Source organism: Crinia signifera, chromosome 3 (assembly GCF_055691185.1).
Source record: "Crinia signifera chromosome 3, ASM5569118v1, whole genome shotgun sequence".
NCBI lineage: Eukaryota > Metazoa > Chordata > Amphibia > Anura > Myobatrachidae > Crinia > Crinia signifera.
The window spans coordinates 277,305,487-277,327,063 of NC_139219.1; the positions used below are offsets into that span (position 1 = coordinate 277,305,487).

The 21,577-nt window shown below is 43.5% G+C and overlaps 2 protein-coding genes across 3 annotated transcripts in view; one reads left to right on the plus strand and one right to left on the minus strand.

Annotated features, from left to right (window-relative positions):
- The window catches only part of NGEF (neuronal guanine nucleotide exchange factor), a 133,635-nt gene extending 128,244 nt beyond the window's left edge, over positions 1 to 5,391 (plus strand). For both annotated transcript variants that reach the window (XM_083178135.1, XM_083178136.1), the window contains one exon: positions 4,431 to 5,391. In XM_083178135.1, coding sequence (XP_083034261.1) covers positions 4,431 to 4,615 — 185 coding nt within the window. In that variant the 3' untranslated portion in view covers positions 4,616 to 5,391. The remainder of the gene's footprint in view (positions 1 to 4,430) is intronic.
- The window catches only part of SNORC (secondary ossification center associated regulator of chondrocyte maturation), a 46,736-nt gene continuing 27,116 nt past the window's right edge, over positions 1,958 to 21,577 (minus strand). The window contains exons 2-3 of the mRNA XM_083178138.1: positions 8,999 to 9,169; positions 1,958 to 5,590 (exon numbers count right to left, since the gene is read on the minus strand). Coding sequence (XP_083034264.1) covers positions 5,481 to 5,590; positions 8,999 to 9,169 — 281 coding nt within the window. The 3' untranslated portion in view covers positions 1,958 to 5,480. The remainder of the gene's footprint in view (positions 5,591 to 8,998; positions 9,170 to 21,577) is intronic.

The window sequence follows — 21,577 nt, forward strand, 5'->3', positions numbered from 1 at the left end:
TTATAATTAGCTGCAGATGTCAGGGAGATACAGGGAAGACAGAACCTAAGAACTCGGTCAAACACTGTAAGAAGAAAATCTGGTAGTTGTTTAGTTTCACGGCGAGAGATATCGCATGCGATTTGCGTACGATTTGCATGCGATCCAATTTTGTACCTGTTCATAACCCCACTATCCACTACGCATAGAGTTGATTTAATATAGTGTGGCGAGCGAAGCAAGCTGAAGTGTGGCGAGCGGACGCGGATTACTTTACATGTATTCCGTGTTGAGCGCAGCGAGCCCCGCGATGGGACGCGGATTACTTTACATGTATTCCGTGTCGAGCGCAGCGAGCCCCACGATGGGACGCGGAATACCTGTAAAGTAATCCGCGTCCCCTATAGGGGCTCGCTAAGCTTCGTGCTCGGTGGCTCGCCACACTATATAAAATCAACTCCATGCGTAGTGGATAGTGGGGTTATGAACAGGTACATGCGATATCACACTGCCGCCCTGAAACTAAACAAGTACCGAATATTTTCGTCATTACCCGGTGTTAATGTAGACCATTACACATGAGGTAACACTAGCATTGGGTTCACAGATATTCAGTGCTGCATTGCTGAAATAATGGGAGAATGACAAGCAACTAATTCATAGAAGTGCAGATGGCAGTAATGAAGATATCTTGCTGCCAGAGACACTTGTTTCAAATGTAATTATGTCAATATGTAAAACACACTCATACAAATCTAAAAATAGTCTCCCCAAAGCCAAATTCAGGCTACAGTAACAGAACGTTGCATTCATAAATACTTTCTTCTTAATGTATCTGTAAAGAAACAAAGCACACAATTAGTGCTGTAGAACTGTATGTAATATTGTTTTTCTGTCCCATACATTTCTGCACCCGGTGACCAAAGAAAACTAGAAAACATGACATTTTAGTAAAGCAGTTTATTGCTCTGTTTGTCAAAGCTGATTTTGAATAAGACCAGTACAAAGTATGTAATTGATATGTATTGGGAGCCAAGGACGTTTAGAACAGTCTGCAGAGAATACCTGCATTGCACTGGTCACCATATGGATCTGATAGCTGCATATACTCAGAACCCCGTCTACATGCTGTGTTTGTTTTATTGCTTCAGTCCTGTGTTCTGACCCAATGGAACACATTTAGGACCTTTTATTCTGGTTGACCCAAGTGATTCTGCGGAAGATCACAAGTGGTGCTCATTAAATTATATAAGCTGATACACTTTATCACTTAAGCCAGTGGTTCCCAAACTTTTTTGAATCACGGCGCCCTTGAGCCTCAAAACAATTTCACGGCACCCCTAGGCCGAATGTTAATTATTGATAAATTTAGAAAAAAAAATATTAAATTGTGTTTATATGTCATCCTTAGGGTCAGTTACATGACAGGATTTACTACTGTTTGTCAATGTTATCATTGGTAGCACTGGTTTTGTCTGTGATATTGATCATAAATCATTTTAATTGGTCCTGGGCCACCAACTCAGGGCACCCCTGCAACTGTCCTGAGGCACCCCAGGGTGCCACGGCACACAGTTTGGGAACCACTGACTTAAGCATTAAAAAATTTGAACAAAAATACTTTTCACAAAATATTTTTCATATGTGTAGCTGTGTACACTATCTGTGCTTAGCTGCAGTCTAAATACTAATCTGTTTTCACTATTACCTTCAAGTGGTTTGTTTGAGAGTATAAGAATATATTTACGCATGCAGGGTAAATAGTTACTCTTAAAGGGACAGTAACCAAGACAATTTGTGTATAATTGTAGTTCAAGGTTATTCAATTTGTATCCCTCATTGTCTATCAGAGGGCATGTTGAGTCCTTAAAGGGACAACAACCTAGACTCCATCTTTTGAGATAAATGTTTATTGTGTACATCACCATCCTTACCCAACATTGGACACCAATTCACTCTCAAAATAACAAACATCCACTTAAAGTGTGCTCAGAATTAGGTCAACCCAGTCTATTCCCTTTTCCCCCCTCTTCCTCTGTATTTTCTCCCCCTTTCTAATTTCTCCTCACTCTTCGGTCTCCAGGTGAGATCGTTTTCGCATATTGTATTGTCTTCTTCCACCCATGTGTATGAAATTGTAAATCAATTTTACAGCAAAAGTTAGTGCCCCTAAAAAGAGAGTTATCTTTTTTCTTTTTCTCATTTATGGTTACCCATAACTCTAGGGAGCACCACCAACAAGTTAATATATAATATCAATATTTTCATCTTAGATATAGTTGGTTCACTAATTTGACCTTATGCTACAGTCAGTGCAAGCCATCTCTTCTCCTTTGAAATTTGATTCTGGTTGACTCGCAAGGCTGCGAATGGATGGATATTTTGCATAAGCGTCCATTCGCAGCTTTGCGCACAGGGACAAAATCATTCGATGATTGTTGACCATCGAAAGATTTTGCGAGCACTCGCAGATCTGAGAAACCTCTGTGGTGTCTCAGATCTGCGCGCGCCCTGTGTGGGAAGCGGACGGGCAGCTGACATTCGCTGACGTCAGCTGCCTGCCCCGAGAACACCCAGCGGTTTCATCGGAATGCTCATGAAACGCTGGGCGCTCCCATGGACGCATCCTTCGGGCTGCCACCCCACACCCCTCACCTGCACTGTTGTGTGCGAGCACCGGGCGAATAATCTATTCGCCGGGGCCACTCGCACACAGCGGTTGCACATGCACATAAATGACTATGTGCAGTCGCGAAAAATCGTTCCTCAATGCGAACACACAGGGGACTGATTAAATCAGAATACTCCCCTTAATAGGTACTACCAGGTTTAATAAATACTCTCCTGTTGTTTAGAAAGGAGCATTAGCAAAGTAATTGTTTTATTATTAGATCAGCGGTTCTCAAACGGTGGGTCCTGACCTTCTCCGCATTGGGTCACGACTCCATGTTGCTGACCATCAGGCTGATGACTTTTCCTATCTCAGTCAGTGATTCAAGGAGTCTGAAAAATCTTTTCAATTGTCTATTTTAGACTCCTCCCATCATTTTGTGCCTCTGCCATGTATGTGCTGTTTGCTGACTACACATGTGATGTGATGACCTTCTGCAGTAACTTGCTGGGGTCCTGTCATTATTTTTATTGTCTGATGGGGTCCCAGAGCAACATAATTTGAGGACCCCTGTATTAGATAAATCATTAGTGCTTGAGAAAGTAGCCCGCCAGTTCCCAAGAGGACTAGTGATGTCACTGATGCCACTGGCACCGAGCACATTCACACAATGGCATCCAACACTTTGTGCATCACCAAGGTACAAAGAAACATTTGCACAGCAATTATGTTTCACTGATATTTAACTATATATGGTTAAACATGGATAGCTATACTGGGACACCAATGTGTAATGTCATATCTAATAAAGTAGATAATGTAGATGCAACTTGAAGTGCAAGTATCAGACTGCACACATTGGTTGGGACCTAGACAATGCCAATGGTTCCAGGGTAGAGGGGGCATCTAAATAACTGAATGATTCCATCCCATCCCCACTTTTACTCCTGGTGCCCCCAGACTGAGTACCAGAGCCAGTGTTGCCACTGATTGGCTGCAGCTGGCAGCTTGTTACCTTAGCTGCTGCTTCTCCATGTTTGTATTGGGCTGGGGGTGTGGAGCTGGGCTCAACACCAGTCCATGAATAAAAGATGTGGAACCAAGCAAAGAGGGAACCGACCCTGGACTGGTCCAGTAATGCCCAAGAACTGTGGTACTCACCAGTGTTGTGTCATTGTTTCGGAAGTCATAGATTACTTTGCCAATATGCCAAAACCTATTGTTTGACATAAGCAATTTAAGGTTTAAGTAAATGAAGAAGCTTATTTCTGAATTGAAATGGGGAAGTAATGTCCCTTATATATATTATCGTTATGTAATTTGCTTATTTTATAGCATCTACCAGCAATATGATGATGCAATGGTGCAGGGGGCAATAATTGAGCTAATTTGCCACCAAAGCGGTTTTAAATCATTGAATATGAAGATAAGTAATGCAAGCTATACTGTGACGTAATAGAAATCCATCTGACAGAGTAATCAACCAATGTGTAACAATATACTTTTATAGTAGTCACAGCAACTCCTCCACCCACACCCCCTTCCCTATTCACATTGCAACTGGCAGATTTACGTTTATTGTTACTTAATTATAATGGGAGCATTATTATAATAAACTACAGTGCTGATTTTCTGGGAAAAACTGAAGATTACATGGTTTCTAGCTATATGCTAGAATTAACAGCTCATATATAGTATACACTATTAGTAGAATTACTACTATCCTAATGAGATATTTAGTTAATGCCGTTGTCTGAGCATTAGCTGTAAAAATACCATTACATTTTTTTATGGGGTTTTTGGACTTCACTTTACCCTTTTTTTTTTTTGTGGATTCCAGGTTGGGTGTTCGGAGAACGTTTGCACGACCAAGAGAGGGGCTGGTTCCCCAGCACGGTGACAGAGGAAATATTGAACAAAGACATCAGGACGCAGAATCTGAAGGAGTGCTTTCGGGTGCACAAATCTGATGATGGCAGTCAGAACAAAGACCGGCGGAAGATGGGAAGCAGGACTCGGCAATGACCACCCGGATACTGGATGGGGCAGCATGCTCAGGGTTGGGGCGAGGAGCAGTGTGTCTGTGACGCGATGCAAATATTCTATATAAATATATGTATATTATCTACAAACGTGTGTTTCTACTCTACAGGCGCCCATAGGTTACTGCAACAGGACATGATATTGTTAAGTTCTTTTAAGCAAGATAATGATTGCAGAAGATCTACCACATTACACACACAAAATAAACACACACTCACAAAAAAATATATATACACAGATTATATATGGGGTATATACATATCTTTGTAGCCTAGTAAGCTGTCATGGAACTACAACTCCCAGCATGCTGCGCTGGCACAGTGTATTGGGAGTTGGTGTTCAGCAGCAGCTGGAGGACAGCCGATTGTGTAAACCTGTCTGAAAGACCACTGAAGCAAACCATCATATCTCCTTATATTGGAGTGTTCATGTTTTTTATTATTATTATTATTTATTGGTTAAAACTTTAGTATTAGCAGGATCATTACGCAAATTGCATTAGCATGTCTTTATATTTCATCTGAGAATGATGCTTTTAGAATGGCGTGACAATCCCTTCGTCATGTTATTGCTATGTGTGAGATCAGGCAATGTGCTTTTTTCTTTTTAGGCCGGTATTATATTTCTGGTGATGAGCACCGTGGTTGGATACGGCTTTTGATCCTATATTTTGGCTCATGTTTGAAATGTTTGGGTTCTGTGAACCTAAGTTCCTAAAAGTTTGCTTTAAATACAGTATAAAGCCATTTGTCGAAGAACAGGGGTTTGATCTGTAGTCTACTCGTTTTTTATCTGACAGTTGTATCTTGACCATGAAGGGTAGAACACAATGTGATTCTTTATTGGTTTAAGAAGCAGAAAACTTTCTGAGTGTGATAACAATCAGAGCGATGAGGACGGAGGTGCCGAGCAGAGCGGCCAGGACAATAGCAGCGACAGCTCCAGGACCCAGGGACCCTGCAAAGGGGGAAGACGAAGACGGTTACATGTGTATCATGACATCTCTCAAGCAAATAGGGGAACATACACACAAGAGGCAAACCAAAATTCATTTTTCACAAATGGAGACATGTTGGGTAGAATAAAATACCACCCGAGTTCGGCGGCAGTTCGGGAGGCCGGCTGAACTTGGACGTTTTTTTAAGGGGACAATCACTTACAAGGCAGCACCATGCCTTGTAAATGATTGCCCATTAAAAAAAGTCAGAGTTCCGCTGAACTCGGGGGGAATTACATTCTGCCCTTTGTATAAAATGTGTGTGTAGAGGAGAGAACTTGGTTCCTAGAGGCCACTGATCAGTGTGGATTCAGGCAGGAGTAAGCCACATCCACAAAAAAAATGATAACGTTTAAAGCCCCGTACCCACAGGTGACTTTTTGTGCTGAGTGATCTACAGTAGTTAGCACAGATCATTCAGCACACATTACTGGTTAGATCACCCAGCACATAGCGATCTGTGCTAACTTCAGTTTCTTGATGCCGTCAAGATCTAGTTAGATTGTGCTGCATGTGCTCAAGATCTGAGCGGGCGACTGGCAGCGCGCATCCCCATTGATCGGTGGCATACATACAGAGTGATCCATGCTTAATTTCTGAGCGATCTGCGTGATACGGGAGACTTGCCCACTTTTCTGGTTGGCCAGGAGTGTCACTCAATTTTTGGAAGCCTCTTGGCCATTCCGGGAGTGTAGGCAAGTATATACTAAGGTGGAAAGTAAGAATACTTACAGAACCCCTGTCAGGCATCCCGGATGCCCACGATATTTCACAGGCTACTATGAGTTCCACCACCTGTAATGGTGAGGGGGAACCAGTTCAACCCCACCTTGGCCTTAAACAGAAGAGCATTATAGTTTGTAGCGGGTGCCAGAAACCCTACCACTGGCTCTAGTTAATGGGGGGGATGCGGGTATTTTATAATTAGGTAGCAGAGGGAAATGAGTGGCCCCACCTTTCTAGGATCACTTTTAACCGTAGTGGTCATTAATACTGGGTTCTGTGTCATTTAACACTACCGGTGGTCGTCAAGAGAAGGAATGCCACATTTATCACAGGGGAAATACCCCAGGAATTATAAACAAATGCAAAGTTATTTAGCAAAAGATAGAGAAGTGTAACACAGTGTAGAAAATTAGAGAGCTAATTGCTCCCTTAAATTGAATATAATCAAAATGTAAAAAGAAGTATGTGGAAAACAGGGATATATGATACAGCGAGTGATTTCCAGGAACTGATGTGATATTCATGATGAAGTCCATACATTTAAAGCAACATTAATCACTTGTAATCATTTATGTTTATTAACGACAACCTGCCCCTCGTAACATGCAGACTGCATACCCTCCAACATGACCCATTCCATTCGGTACACAATGCTCTGTTCCTGGACGTCCCTGGTAGTCTGTATTGCAGGGTTGCCTACCTGACCCTCTCCTTCAGCGAGAAAATGCTCTGTTCCTGGGCTTCCCTGGTAATGAATGATTGCCTTTACCTGTGGTGACACCTTTCTTATCAATTACCTAGCTCACCACAGGTGATGGCAATCATACATTACCAGGGAAGTCCAGAAACAGAGCATTTTCTCCCTGAAGGAGCGGGTCAGGTAGGCAACCCAGTTGTATTGTTTTAATGTGTGCTGTATGTGCGGCGCTGCGCACCACTTGTGGTGCCTTATAAATAAAATGTAATAATAATAATAGTCGCTTTGAATACACGGCCATAATTGCCAAAAGCACACTGGTTCATGGAAATCACACCTACACATACCCTGTAAAGCAGGCAAGGCATGCTGGGATGTGTAGTTTCACAACAGCCGGCTATGGATATGCCGGCTGTAAAAGATTTAAGGGCATTGCTCTCTAAGAGTTTTGCTATATAGAGTATGCTGCAATAGGGAAGGGGGTGTATATCCCTGGACTGGGGAGGAAAGGAAAACATTTCAATATATCAAAAAGTATTATTAGAGCTCATAAAAAATGTTTTACACAGTATATATTAAATGCGGGACACTTTGAAGGTCGAGATACATTAGGTCAACCACTAAAGGTGCACAGGCCTTAGGTGGACACAGCAAGTAGGTCAACATGCTTAAGGTCGATCGGGTCAGAATGTCAACACAAGCATTAAATTGACAATGGGAAGATCAACAGTGAAAAGTTTTTCAATTTTTGTTGTTCCGAATTTCGACGTAAGTCAACATGGTCACCATATCAGTGTGCCGCGCCCTCATATGCATCGTCTTGCAATTGAAAAAAAAAACGAACCTCCTCCAATAAAATAAATAACTAATCAAAACTAAAACCTACATAGGCACCACAGATAGGGTAGACTAGATGGCTTGGAATGCTTGTTATCCTAGAACCAAGAGATCATTGTGAAAACAATTTTTTGTACTCCTATTGCATAAATGGGAATCTCCACCTTCAGAGAATTGTATAAGGACTAGAAAATGTGTTACCCTTTGATACAACATACAGTAGATAAGCAACAGCACTGTGTACTGGATACTGTTATAGCCACATATTCTATGTCAGGGGTGGCCAACAAATCAGAGGCAATGAGCCCACAAATATGTTATGGTAAAACAAAGAGCCCATACTATGCATAAAATGGGCGTGGCCTATATTTTTAAATGGGTTGTGGCCGAGGCCCCATTTTTCTGTTCATGCCTTTGAAATGACATTGGTAGGAGCATGACCTTGTGTCAAACCTCAGTTTTTAGTTAGGCTGGGGGTGAGACAAGCACATTGTAATCTTCCCAATACAAAAAAAAAAAACTTTATTACCTTTTCACTTTGTTTTAAGTTTTTTATTAGTGGGACATTTGGCAATCATTGTTTTAAATATATATATTTTTTTCAATTCTCTCACGCGTGTCAGTAAGAAAAGATCAATGTTTGGATTTCACTTATTTCAGTGTTGAAAAATATGATTCACAAAGGTAAGTAGACAGCCTCCACACCCTCTCTGCTATGCAGCTGCAGACCTGCTCTGCTGCCCGATTACCGCACCAGATCTGCCCTTTGGCCACCGCACCCAGCCCCTCATCCCCTCACGGTCTCTGTTCATGCTTCCTGATGCTGGGTAGATCATGCTCTCCCGCAACGTAAGTTGTATCACATCGAGCACACAGTAAAGTAATGCACAGTCTGAGGAGGCAAGCAGCAGTGCCATTGGTGCGGGAGCCAGTACACCGCGGAGAAGCGCACAGTCAGAGGAGGCAAGCATCAGTGCCAGTGGTGTGGGAGCCACATCTCATTGAGAAAAGAGCCATCTGCGGCTCAAGAGCCACAGATTGGCCACCCCTGTTTTATGTGCTTCATTTACACAACCCTGCCATCAGAGGACACGAAGATCCTACATACCATCACTGTTATTCACTGGGTCCTCATATGTGGGATACAGGTCAGAAGCATCAGGGGGAGGTCCTGTGACATCAGAGAGGGGTACAGATGGGGTCGTTTCGATGGGTTCCACTCCTGAAGGAAGCTCTGGAGGTTCCTGCCAACTAGTGGGTGCTGCTGCCTGGGGGTAACCTAGAAATTAGACAGAAATTAATTTATATTAAGGTAATTGGGTTATTAAGATACACAAGCAATGCTATATATATATATATATATATATATATATATATATATATATATATATATATACAGTATATATTTTCACCAAGGCAAACCCAGGACTATAATGGAAAAAGATTATTGCATTGTACTTCTCCATCTTCATAAGCCTTTGGTGGATAGCTGTGTACATACCTCCATGCAAATATTACTGAACACATTGCTTTATACCATGGGGTGGATTGGGATGTAAAACCAGAACTTTCTGGAAGCAGCCCTCATGGAGGCGTGGTCTGTTGAGGGGGTGGAGTATGTTGAAGGGGCAGTATCCCTTCTGATAGGGCCGGAGTCTGAATCGGGCAGTTGCAGTCGTCCTTGTGTCTTTTCCTGCAGTCGTGTATGCAACTTTATGCTAACTCCTCTACACAGCACTTCCCAGGTGTCATGGGAGGGTTTAAAGTGGCCCTGGAAAAATTTCCATAAATTGGCCCCATTACATGCCCATATTGTTAGCCTGCCACCTTCTGCCCCTAATACACCCACACCAACATGCCACCACCTAATACACCCACACCACCAGTCTTCCATCCTCTACTCTCCCAGCCACAGGCAGACTGTACAGAGCTGGATCAAGGGGGGCATTACTCTGGGCAGAGCTGGATTTGAGGAGGTGCTGAGACCTCTCTCCTGCTCCTAATGGCAGCTCTCCATGCCAGTAGTTTCGCCTTGTTTCCCTCCCCCTCTCGCTGCCTGACTCGGGGACATGTAAATGCAGAGTATACTGCTTGGATGCTGTGTTCTGGGACCTACTTTTGGATCCTGTCTGACACTATGGCAATAGCAAGGTGACTATTGACAGCTTGCATCTTCACCTGTGACAGTGGTAAGTGTATTTCCAAACCTGGTCTCTTTCTCCCACTCTCTTTCCACCCTCACTCCTTCTTATCTGCCCTCCTTCCCCTATCTCTCTTTACCCTCATTCCTCTCTCTCTCTACCCTTACCCCTCCTCCACCCCTTTCTTTCTCTCTCTCTTTGCCCTCATCCCTCCTCCCCTCCCGGAATGCTGTCTGAACTCAAACGTTTTTATGAAGGGTCAATCATTTACAAGCCAAAATAGGCCTTATAAATTATTGGCCCTTCTGAGATTGGCCGGCATACCGCACGGCCACTGAACTTAGACGCTATTACATCTGGCCCATAGTCATTTTTTGGGCCCCCCCCTTGTCTTAAGTTCCCTGAGTCCCATGGAGCTTTAATTCGGCTCTGCCATGGGATCAACGGTCCACCAGTGGGGCCTATTGCCAATCTGCCCTGTGAGTATCCCTGGTTTCTGTCTGTTGCTGTTGGATACATAAGTTTTTGCAATAGTCATTCAGTAGTTGCATTCACAAAAACAGTATTATATTATACTAGAGGGCAATAAAGCTTAAAAAAGTACTTTGAAGGCACAGACAGAGGGCATCAGGGCAGAGCACATACTGGAGTCTGTAAAGGCTGCAAAAGAACTTATTTAAAAATATCTTCATAAATTTACATTTATAAACCATGAGCGTTGCTAAACTCTAATCACACCCAAATAATGTAAAACTCTAGCTATAAAATCCATTCTGTACAACTACTATGGCTGTGTCACCCATGTGACGAGGAAGACATCTGTCTGTTAGGCCATAACTATGTCCTTGTACACGGGGTTCCAATACTGTTCTGTGTGAGTCATGCCCACAGCAGAGACAGGTGACTGAATACCTTCCGAGATATAACACGGGTGATGGCAAAATGCAATCAGCATACCCTAAGCAATGAACCAGCTTCAGTATAAATTATTTTGTAACTCCAAAATACAAACTAATTTATAATTTCTGCCCCAAATGTCTTCTGCTCCATTGGATTAAGCACAAAATAACATTCTGGTTGGCAGATGTTCCAGAGCCACAAGTTGGCTTAGAAACATAGAATTTGACGGCAGGTAAGAACCACTTGGCCCATCTAGTCTGCCCATTGTTACCTCAAACCATATTTGATCCTTATTTTTTTGTAAGGATATCAATATGCCTATCCTAAGCATGTTTAAATTGATCTACTGTATTTGTCTCTACCACCTCTGATGGGAGGCTATTCCACTTATCTACTACTCTTTCTGTGAAGTAATTCTTCAAATTTCCCCTGAATCTTCATCCCTCTAGTTTCAGTGCATGTCCTCGTGTTCTGCTGCTCCTCTTCCTGTGCAGAATGTCTCCCACCTGTACCTTGTTAAAACCCTTGATATATTTGAAAGTTTCTATCATGCCCCCCCCCTTTCCCTTCTCTGCTCCAAAGTATACATATTAAGATCTTTTAGTCTTTCCTGGTACCTTTTGTGATGTAGGCCATGCACTATTTTAGTTGCCCTTCTTTGTACAGTCTCTAATGTATTTATATCCTTCTGGAGATATGGCCTCCAGAACTGAACACAATTTTCTAGATGAGGTTGTACCAATGACCTATACAGTGGTATTATTACTTATTTCTTTCTACTGCTGATACCTTTTCCTTTTGCAACCAAGCATCTGACTTGCCTTCTTCATTGCTTTGTTACATTGCCTACCTGCCTTTAAGTCCCCTGAAATAGTGACACCTAGATCCCTCTCTTCCTCAGTAGTTTCCATTATAGTGCCATTTATACTAGAGATGTGCGGGCTCGGATTTCAGAGATCCGAGCCCCCACGGACGTCATCATTCCGAGCAGCGTTCGTAGATTCCCGCCTGACTCGGGTCCGTCCGCGTGATTAGAACGTCATTTCCCGGCGCCAGATTTCGCGAGGCTTTATAAGCGGCTGCCGCGCCCGCCATCTTCACTCCAGTCAAGTAGTGGGTTGGGAGAGGTTGTGTTGGTGCTGCTGCTGGGGCTTCAACTTGAGGTTGACCTTGAGCTTTTGCAATCGCTGGTGCTGTCTCTCAGTGCTGCTGTGTAGTCTAACTGTGTACTTGTAGTACTACTGTCTCCTCTGTGCGGTCTACCTCTGGTGTGCTGTGCTGTAATTAATTATTTTATTTGCTGGGGCTGTCTCCCTCAGTGCTGCTGTGTACTCTGTTCTCCTCTCTGCTTAGGAGAATAGTCTAACTGTGTACCTGTAGTACTACTGTCTCCTCTGTGCTGGGGCCTACCTCTGGTGCTGTGCTGTGCCTGTAATATTATAATTATATATTAATAATTTTAATTAATTATATTATATATATAGTCCACTGGTGCTGCCTGCACTGAATCTGCCAGTATTATTTAGTTACTCAGTCCACTGTTGCCACTGACAGTGCTACTGCCTACCTAGTGTACCTACCTAGTACATACTAGGCTGCTAGAGGTATATCTAATTTAATTCAAAAATAATACTTGTGCTGTGTGGGACTGTAAAAAATAATTCCATGCTGCTGGTGCACTGACGTGTGCCACTGAGTGCCACTGCCAAGCAGTACCGTCCTAATAATAAAATGAATTATTATATAAATTCTGCTGGTGCACTGCATAAAGCTACTGGTGGTGTGTAATATTAATAATAATAACTACCTTTTGTGGTGACCACTGGCAGTGCTACTGCCTGCCTGCCTACCTACCTAGTACCTATTAGTTTATTTGCTCTACCTACTAGGCTGCTATATTATTCATAATTAATTTAATTGAATTATATATAGTCCACTGGTGCTGCCTGCCTGCACTGAATACTGTGAATAGAGGTTGTCAGTATTATTTTCTCAGTCCACTGTTGCCACTGGCAGTGTTACTGCCTAAGTGTACCTACCTAGTAGTACAAGTACACTACATACTAGGCTGCTATATCTAATTTAATAAAAACAAAAATAATACTTGTGCTGTGTGGGACTGTAAAAAATAATTCCATGCTGCTTGTGCACTGACGTGTGCCACTGAGTGCCACTGCCAAGCAGTACCTAATAATAAAATTAATTATTATAAATTCTGCTGGTGCACAATACTAGTATTGCTGACATATCTACCTGTCTTGTGCCTAGTACTACTGTTTTATCTACCTGTCTGGTGCCTAGTACTGCCATATCTACCGTCTTGTCTGGGGCTCACTGCCTAATACTGGTGTACCTGTGTGGTTTGGGGCTCACTGCCTAATACTACCGTACCTGTGTGGTCTGGGGCTCACTGCCTAATACTGCCGTACCTGTGTGGTCTGGGGCTCACTGCCTAATACTGCCGTGTCTACCTGTCTGGTCTGGGGCTCACTGCCTAATACTGCCGTACCTGTCTGGTCTGGGGCTCACTGCCTAATACTGCCGTGTCTACCTGTCTGGTCTGGGGCTCACTGCCTAATACTGCCGTACCTGTCTGGTCTGGGGCTCACTGCCTAATACTGCCGTACCTGTGTGGTCTAGGGCTCACAGCCTAATACTGCCGTATCTACCTGTCTGGTCTGGCGCTCACTGCCTAATACTGCCATATCTACCTGTCTGGTCTGGGGCCCACTGCCTAATACTGCCGTATCTACCTGTCTGGTCTGGGGCCCACTGCCTAATACTGCCGTATCTACCTGTCTGGTCTGGGGCCCACTGCCTAGTACTGCCTTATCTTTCCTGTCTTGTGTCTAGTACTGCCGTATCTACCTGCCTGGTGCCTAGTACTGCCTTATCTACCGCTGCAGTGTCACTCTTACATGAGCCATGTGTTTGTGCCGCACACTTGTGTGGCTTAGCATAGTTATCCAGCTACCTCGGTGCAACCTTTTGCCTAAAAACAATATTGTGAGGTGAGAGGTGTTCAGAATAGACTGGAAATGAGTGGAAATGAATGTTATTGAGGTAAATATAACGTAGGAGAAAAAAAAAATTCTGCAATTTTAGCAGTTTTTATGCTTTTTTAACAAAAAAATCAGAACCCAAAACCCAAAAAATCCAAACACAAAACACTTAGGAGGTGTTTTGCCAAAACCCATTAGAACCCAAAACCTCAAGGTAATCAGAACCCAAAAGCCAAAACGTGGCCGGTGCACATCCCTAATTTATACTATATTTAGTCTTTGGATTTTTGCAACCCAAGTGCATGATTTTGCATTTTTTGGCATTAAACTGTAGTTGCCATGCTCTTGACCATTCCTCTAATCTAGCTAGATAGAAACATAGAATTTGACAGCAGATAAGAACCATTTGGCCCATCTAGTCTGCCCCTTTTTCTTACCCTTCAGGTAATCTCAACCCTTTTTAATCCTTATTTCTTTGTAAGGATATTCATATGCCTATCCCAAGCATGTTTAAGTTGTTCTTCAATCATCAATCATTTGTTTTACCCCTCCTGGTGTGTCTACCCTGTTGCATACCTTTGTGTCATCTGCAAAAAGGCATATCTTACCCTCAATTCCACTTGCAATATCACCAATAAAGATATTAAAAATCACTGGTCCAAGTAGAGATCCCTGGGGTACTCCACTTGTAACATTTCCCTCCTTTGACTGTACTCCATTTACTACAACTCTCTGTTTTCTGTCCTGCAACCATGCTCTTATCCATCCAACTATCTTAGAATCCAATCCCAAGCTTTCAAGTTTATTTAACAGTTTGAGATGTGGGACATTGTCAAAAGCCTTACTAAAGTCTAGATAAGCTACATCTACAGCCCCACCTTGATCTATTACTTTAGTCACCCAGTCAAAAAAAGTAAATAAGATTTGTTTGACATGATCTTCCCCCAGTAAACCCATGCTGTTTTGGATCCTGTAAATTGCTGGTTTTGAGATATTCTACAACTCTTTGTTTTAAGATTTTCCCTACTATTGATGTAAGGCTCAATGGTCGACAGTTGCTTAACTCTTCCTTGCTTCCACTTTTGTGCAGTGGGACTACATTTGCTGATTTCCAGTCCTCTGGGATTACTCCAGTAGCTAGTGACTGGTTGAATAATTCCGTTATTGGTTTTACCAGCTCCCCTCTAAGCTCTTTTAGTATCCTTGGATGTATCCCATCTGACCCCATTGATTTATCCACTTTCAGGGCCTTATTCGAGTTCACTCTTTCTGACAAAATCCTTCTTAGATGGACAAAACCATGTGCACTGCAGGGGGGCAGATGTAACATGTGCAGATAGAAATAGATTTGGTGATTTTTTGGTGATTCTTTGCAGGGTAAATACTGGCTGCTTTATTTTAACACTGCAATATAGATCTCACTTTGAAGTAAAACCCCACCCAAATCTAATTAGATCTGCACAAGTTACATCTGCCCTCCTGCAGTGCACATGGTTTTGTCCATCTAAGAAGGATTTTGTCTGAAAGAGTGAACTCGAATAAGGCCCTCAGTTTTGAGAGTTTTGTGAGGACTTTCTCCTCTGTAATTGTACTTGTTTCCCCCTTAGTTTTCTGACTATACTTGCAACTTAACTGTGGCCCCTTCCCCTCTCTTTCAGCAATGAATACTGAGCAGAAATAATTATTAATATTATCTGCTATTACATTGTCCCCCTCAAGAAAACTTCCACTCTCTGTCTTTAGTCTTATTATTCTCCTTTTTGTTTTTCTCCTTTCACTTACATACCTAAAAAAGTCGTCGTCGTCCCCTTTACCCACAGACTGGGCCATTTTCTCTTCAGCCTGTGCTTTTGCACATCTGATTACCTTCTTAGCCTCCTTCTGTCTAACAAGATACACCTCTTTGTCCTCATTCTTCTGCGTCTGCTTAAATTTCTTAAAGGCCAACTTTTTTGCTTTCACAATACTTGCTACTTCTTTCGCAAACGACAATGACTTCCTTTTTCTTGTGTTTTTCCTAACTCTTTTGACACAAAGTTCTGTTGCTTCACTACACTACACACTACACCTCCACTCTGCCAAAGTAGCTTAGCTTAGGCTTAGCAGCATTATATGTGGCATGATATTTAAACAACCTGTTTCTCTCTGTGGAACCATAGGTTACAGCATACCATGCTGTTTTTCTATTTTCTAGAACACCATGAGATTTCATAGGGTGACATGACATGAGCTACATCACAAAAGGGCAACCTCCTATTTACAACTCTGTGCATCTCCTGTAGGAAAATCTACCCCATACCATGGCCCTTATTCTGGTTGGTGCGGCCGGAGCCGCACACGGTGCTCCGGCCGCACAAACCAATCCCCGCCCACGAGACGGATCGCCACGGCCGTCCGTACACGGACGGCTGGCGATCCGCATAAAAATGGTGGGGCGTACGCCTCCACCATGGTGGGAGCTGCCCCCTGCATTCGATGGTCGTCGACCATCGAAGGCAGGGCCGCACGCCACAGCAGCTCCCGCAAGCTGAGACCACACGGACAATCGTCCGTGTGCTAGCTTGTATGGGGGCTGAGAGCTGACATCCGGCGACGTCAGCTTTCCGCCCCCATCAGTGGCGTCATACCCTGATTAGCATGCATACGCCCCGCGTTTGCATGGGAACGCCCATGAAACGCGGGGCGTATACATAGGGAAATGAGGGTATGAAGCCCCTCACGCCCCTATACGCCCCCTTTGCGGCGGACGAAATACGTCTGCGGCGAATGGGGCTGCACATGCGCAGATTGACCTCTGCGCATGTGCAGACTAAAAACATCGGCGGTACGGCCGCACGCGGGCCGTACCGTCCGATTCAGAATAAGGGCCCATATCTGGGTAAACAGTCCCACCAGCTAAAAGCATGCAGTAGGATAGCTGGAGACTTTGGGTTAGATTTACTAAGATTACAGATTCTCTGAGGTTCGCACTCAAAATGTAAAATGGTGACAATGTGTAAAACAAAACCAGGCGCATTTTGCATTTGATATTATTGCCATTCTACATTTTGTAGTGAAAATCACAGAGATTCTTCTGTTGGCCTTCTTTGCGGAATGCACTACTTCAATACCTGAAACCTGCACAAGATGGCAGCAGTCAGTAGCAGGCCCCACAATAAGAGAAGCAGTTCATGAAAGGCAGTGGTAGCTTATGGTTATAATGGGCCATGAGCTGAAACGTATAAAGTACTACTGTGTGCTGCCACAGGGGGTGTGACTATTAATGTGGACGGGCATAACCAGTGGTGTTGGCGTGTGGCCCATTTACCGGGATCTAGCAAGTGCCTTCCATCAATTGCCCCACAACAATTTACAAATATCAACAGTATAATGTGAAAGTCTACAAACAAAAGGAAACCACACTTGTTAAGCCCCGTTCACACGGGGGGGGATATATTGCTCAGCAATATATTGCTAGCAATATATTGCTGAGCAATATATTGCCCAGTGTCTCCTTTGCATCAGCGACCAGATATGGTCGCTGATGAAAAGGAACCTCTGCTGGGGGAGCCGCAGAGGTAATTAGCTGGTCGCAGGAGCAAGCTCCTGCGACCAGCAATTAGAAAGGGGCTGTAAACGGGAGCGCGCACCCGACGATTTATCGCCGGGGCACACTCCCAATCACTGGTAATATGGTCGCCTGCGACCATATTCCCAGCGATTATAGCCCCTATCGCCCCCATGTGTACACAGCATTACTGTGACAAACAAGGAAACATGGTGCTTAATGATTACATGAATGTAAAACCTCTCTACTAAAGAGCATATGAGTCACTTAGTGATATGATGAATGTGACATCTCTATACAGATTATATAAGAGACACCGAATCTTATTAATAATAATACTTATACCAAGAAAATATTAGATCTAGACCACAGAATGAGAACTTTGGGGGATTTACTAAGCAAAATACGGTAGGAATTTGCATATTCGTATTTAGTCATATTTTTATACGGGCATGTATTTGTATTTTTGTAATTTACTAATGTGAGATAATGTTAGTATTTTGTATTGTACGACGCTAACAACACTATTTTTTACAAAAAATATATGAATTAATACGACATCGAAGGAGTACGTCTTGAATTTTAAATTTACTATCAAGTCGTATTTCAAAATATTCTAGTATTCTAGTACAATTTGTAAAAAATAAATATTCCCAAAAATACACCTTCATTTGCAGGTGTATTTCACAAAATCATTCGATTTCCTCCATAATGCTATGCTGCAGCGGCATAGGATGACGTCACCCGACTCCTGCATCAGCGGGGACCTGGAGCTGGCCGGAACAAGGAGATCATGTGTGGCAGGACTCGGCATAGGTGAGTAGTGCCATCCCTCCCAACCTCCGGCAGCAGCGTATGACCTCCCACCCCCAGCAGCAGCGGTGGCGGACCGCCCTCCCACCCCCCGGCAGTAGCGGTGGCGGACTGCCCTCCCAGCACCCCAGCAGCAGCGTCCGCTCTCCCACTCCCCAGCAGTAGGCGAGCACCCCTCGGCCTGGCCCGGGAACAATTTTGCAAGCAGCAAACCCCCCCCGGCAGCGGTAGCGCAAGCACCCCCCCCCCCCCTGGCAGCGCGAGCACCCCCCCTGGGCGGATCGCTTTACCAATCTCAGTTGCTCGGAGTCAAGATACAGTAAATATTGGTGCAAGGGGGCACCAATATGTACTGTATCTTGACTCCGAGCAACTGAGATGAACTCACACCACTGGAACTGTAGTAGTTATAGTTGAGTACAGAATGGCTGGGGTGTGGTATTGGACTCCGACAGTCGGGATCCCGACAGTCATTATCCCATTATCCCGACGTCGGGATCCCGACTGCCCGGAGTCAGACAGCATGGCGAGTGCAAAATAGCCCCTTGCAGGCACGGTGGCGCTACGCGAGCCACCTATTCTATTCTCCCTCTTTTGGGGTCGTGGACCCCCACAAGGGAAAATAGCAGGTGGCCGTCGGGCACCCAACTGTCTGCGTTTTGACAGTCAGATCCCGACGTCGGGTAAATGACTGTCGGGATCCCATCCGGCACCCGAATGCATTAAGTATATTTATATTTTATCCCTCAGGCTTAAGTTTTTGTCACCAGGAGGGAGGCAGCTAATAAATGCAGCTAGTGTAAGGAGTCCTAGATCTCTTTACAGTGTTACTTTGATATGCAGGATATATTTATTCAGTACAATAGTAATAATACAGGTTCAGTATCCCATATCCAAAATGCTCAGAACCAGAAGAATTTTGGATTACGGTTCATTCCATATTTCGGAATATTTTTATATTTCAATGAGGTATCTTGCATTTATGTTGTTTAAACACATCAGACACAGGAAATATACATAAATATATTTTATTTGTGCATGAAACAAGGTTTTAAAACATGTAAAAGGTGTGTGTCCTATCTCAGGCACTGAATTTGCATGCCAGTCAATCATTTTCTTGAACATATTTAGTGGCAGTTACATGTCATGTCCTCAGTAGTGTGGTTACAGATGTCCCCAGTAGTGCCAGTTACATATCATGTCCTCAGTAGTGCGGTTACAGATGTCCCCAGTAGTGCGTTACATATCATGTCCTCAGTAGTGCGGTTACAGATGTCCCCAGTAGTGCCAGTTACATATCATGTCCTCAGTAGTGCAGTAGTGCGGTTACAGATGTCCCCAGTAGTGCGTTACATATCATGTCCTCAGTAGTGCGGTTACAGATGTCCCCAGTAGTGCCAGTTACATATCATGTCCTCAGTAGTGCGGTTACAGATGTCCCCAGTAGTGCCAGGTACATATTATGTCCCCAGTAGTGCTTTTAGCAAAAAAAAAAAAAAGATATTCTGGAAACTATGGATAAGGGATATTTGTATAAGGGATACTCAACCTGTAATACATTTCACTTTTCATTTTTTATATATACAGACTGTTACTGATATATCTCTGGTCTCTGGAAACAGTTGGTTTCTATTAATCTATGTTATATTTCTCTCATTCCTACTTTTTTTCTTCTGCTAATCACTGAAAAGATGGGCCCAACCTACCCTCTGTTACTAAGGGTGTGGTATGGCGGTCCGACTAGGGATCCCGACGGTCAGTATCCCGATGTCGGAATCCCGACTGCCGGTGCTCCGAGAGGGGGCAAGTGTAAAGAAGCCCCTTGCGGGCTCGCTGTGCTTGCCATGCTACGGGCTCGGTGGCTCACTTCGCTTGCCACAGGTTCTTTTCTCACTCTATGGGGGTCGTGATCCACCTTGTCGGGCAGTCATCCGGCACCCCTTACTACTGGGCAGGTGTGATGCCCATGGGAGGCAGCTGCTAGTAGGCAATACTATCCCAGCAACAAGTGAAACTATGACAATCATATACAAATACATTTGGAAAAAACATTTGGTTACAGGAACAACACAGTTCATATAACCCTGAACATTTTAGGCCATGAGCTATAAGATTAAATTATTATTGTCATACATCCAGCAGGCTAGCAAGTTACAAAGTACAGATGCGCCTCACTTAACAACCTTTCCATTAAGTGACCGCACAGACTTAATCCTGGCTCTCCGACCAACTGATATATCATTTGAATCATTTTCTTATCTGTATTTTTATATTCCATAACACTGTACAGTATTTAAGAGTTATACAAAGAAAACAAAGTTATCAAGTTGGAGTTCCATTTAGATCTTTTCTTTATTCAGAATAAATAAAAACGATTACCTGTATTACGTATGCAGCTCCTCACTTAACGGCCAAGTCACAGGAACTGAACTCTTTAGATAAGTGGGGAGCATCTGCACTGATCTAATGAATAGGCTGCTCGCGGGGAAGTATCTCCACCTGCAGGCTACAAGTCATACTCCAGCTTTGTTTCTTTCCACGTGCACGGTCACTGTTTGTCCAGTTTTAAAATTATTGGTGGTTGGTTTATTTACTAAAAGATACATTTTTAAATAGATTTTAAATGGAAAAGATTATTGGAAATCAACCTTTACTAAATAAACCCTTTTTGTTTTTTTCTATAACATTAGTCCCTTAAACCAAACTACACCAATGTACATCTCTTTGCTTATCTCCCAACCTGACCTCTTCACAAGATCTACAACATTCATCCACCTGCAACATTCGCTCCTATTCACAATTGCAGGATTTTCTTTGGGCTGCACTCTGTGGAATGGACTCCCACGCACAATAAGACTCTCCTCTAGTCTTCAAACCTTCAAGCGTTCCCTGAACATTCAGAAAGCTGCATCTTCTGCATTGAAACCCCTGGCAACAAGCATGGAACCCAAGGCATGGAACCCAGAGCATAAAACCCCTAGCAATGAGCATAAAACCTAAAGCATGAAACCCCTGGCAATGAGCATGGAACCAAGAGCATTGAACCCTTGGCAATTAGCAGGGAACCCAGAGCATGAAACCCCTGGCAATAAGCATGGAACCCACAGCATGAACCCCTGGCAATAAGCATGGAAACCAGAGCATAAAACTCCTGGTAATGAGCATGGAACCCACAGAATTAAACCCCTGGCAATAAGCATGGAACCCAGAGCATCAAACCCCTGGTAATAAGCATGGAACCCAGAGCATCAAAACTCCTGGTAATGAGCATGGAACCCAGAGCA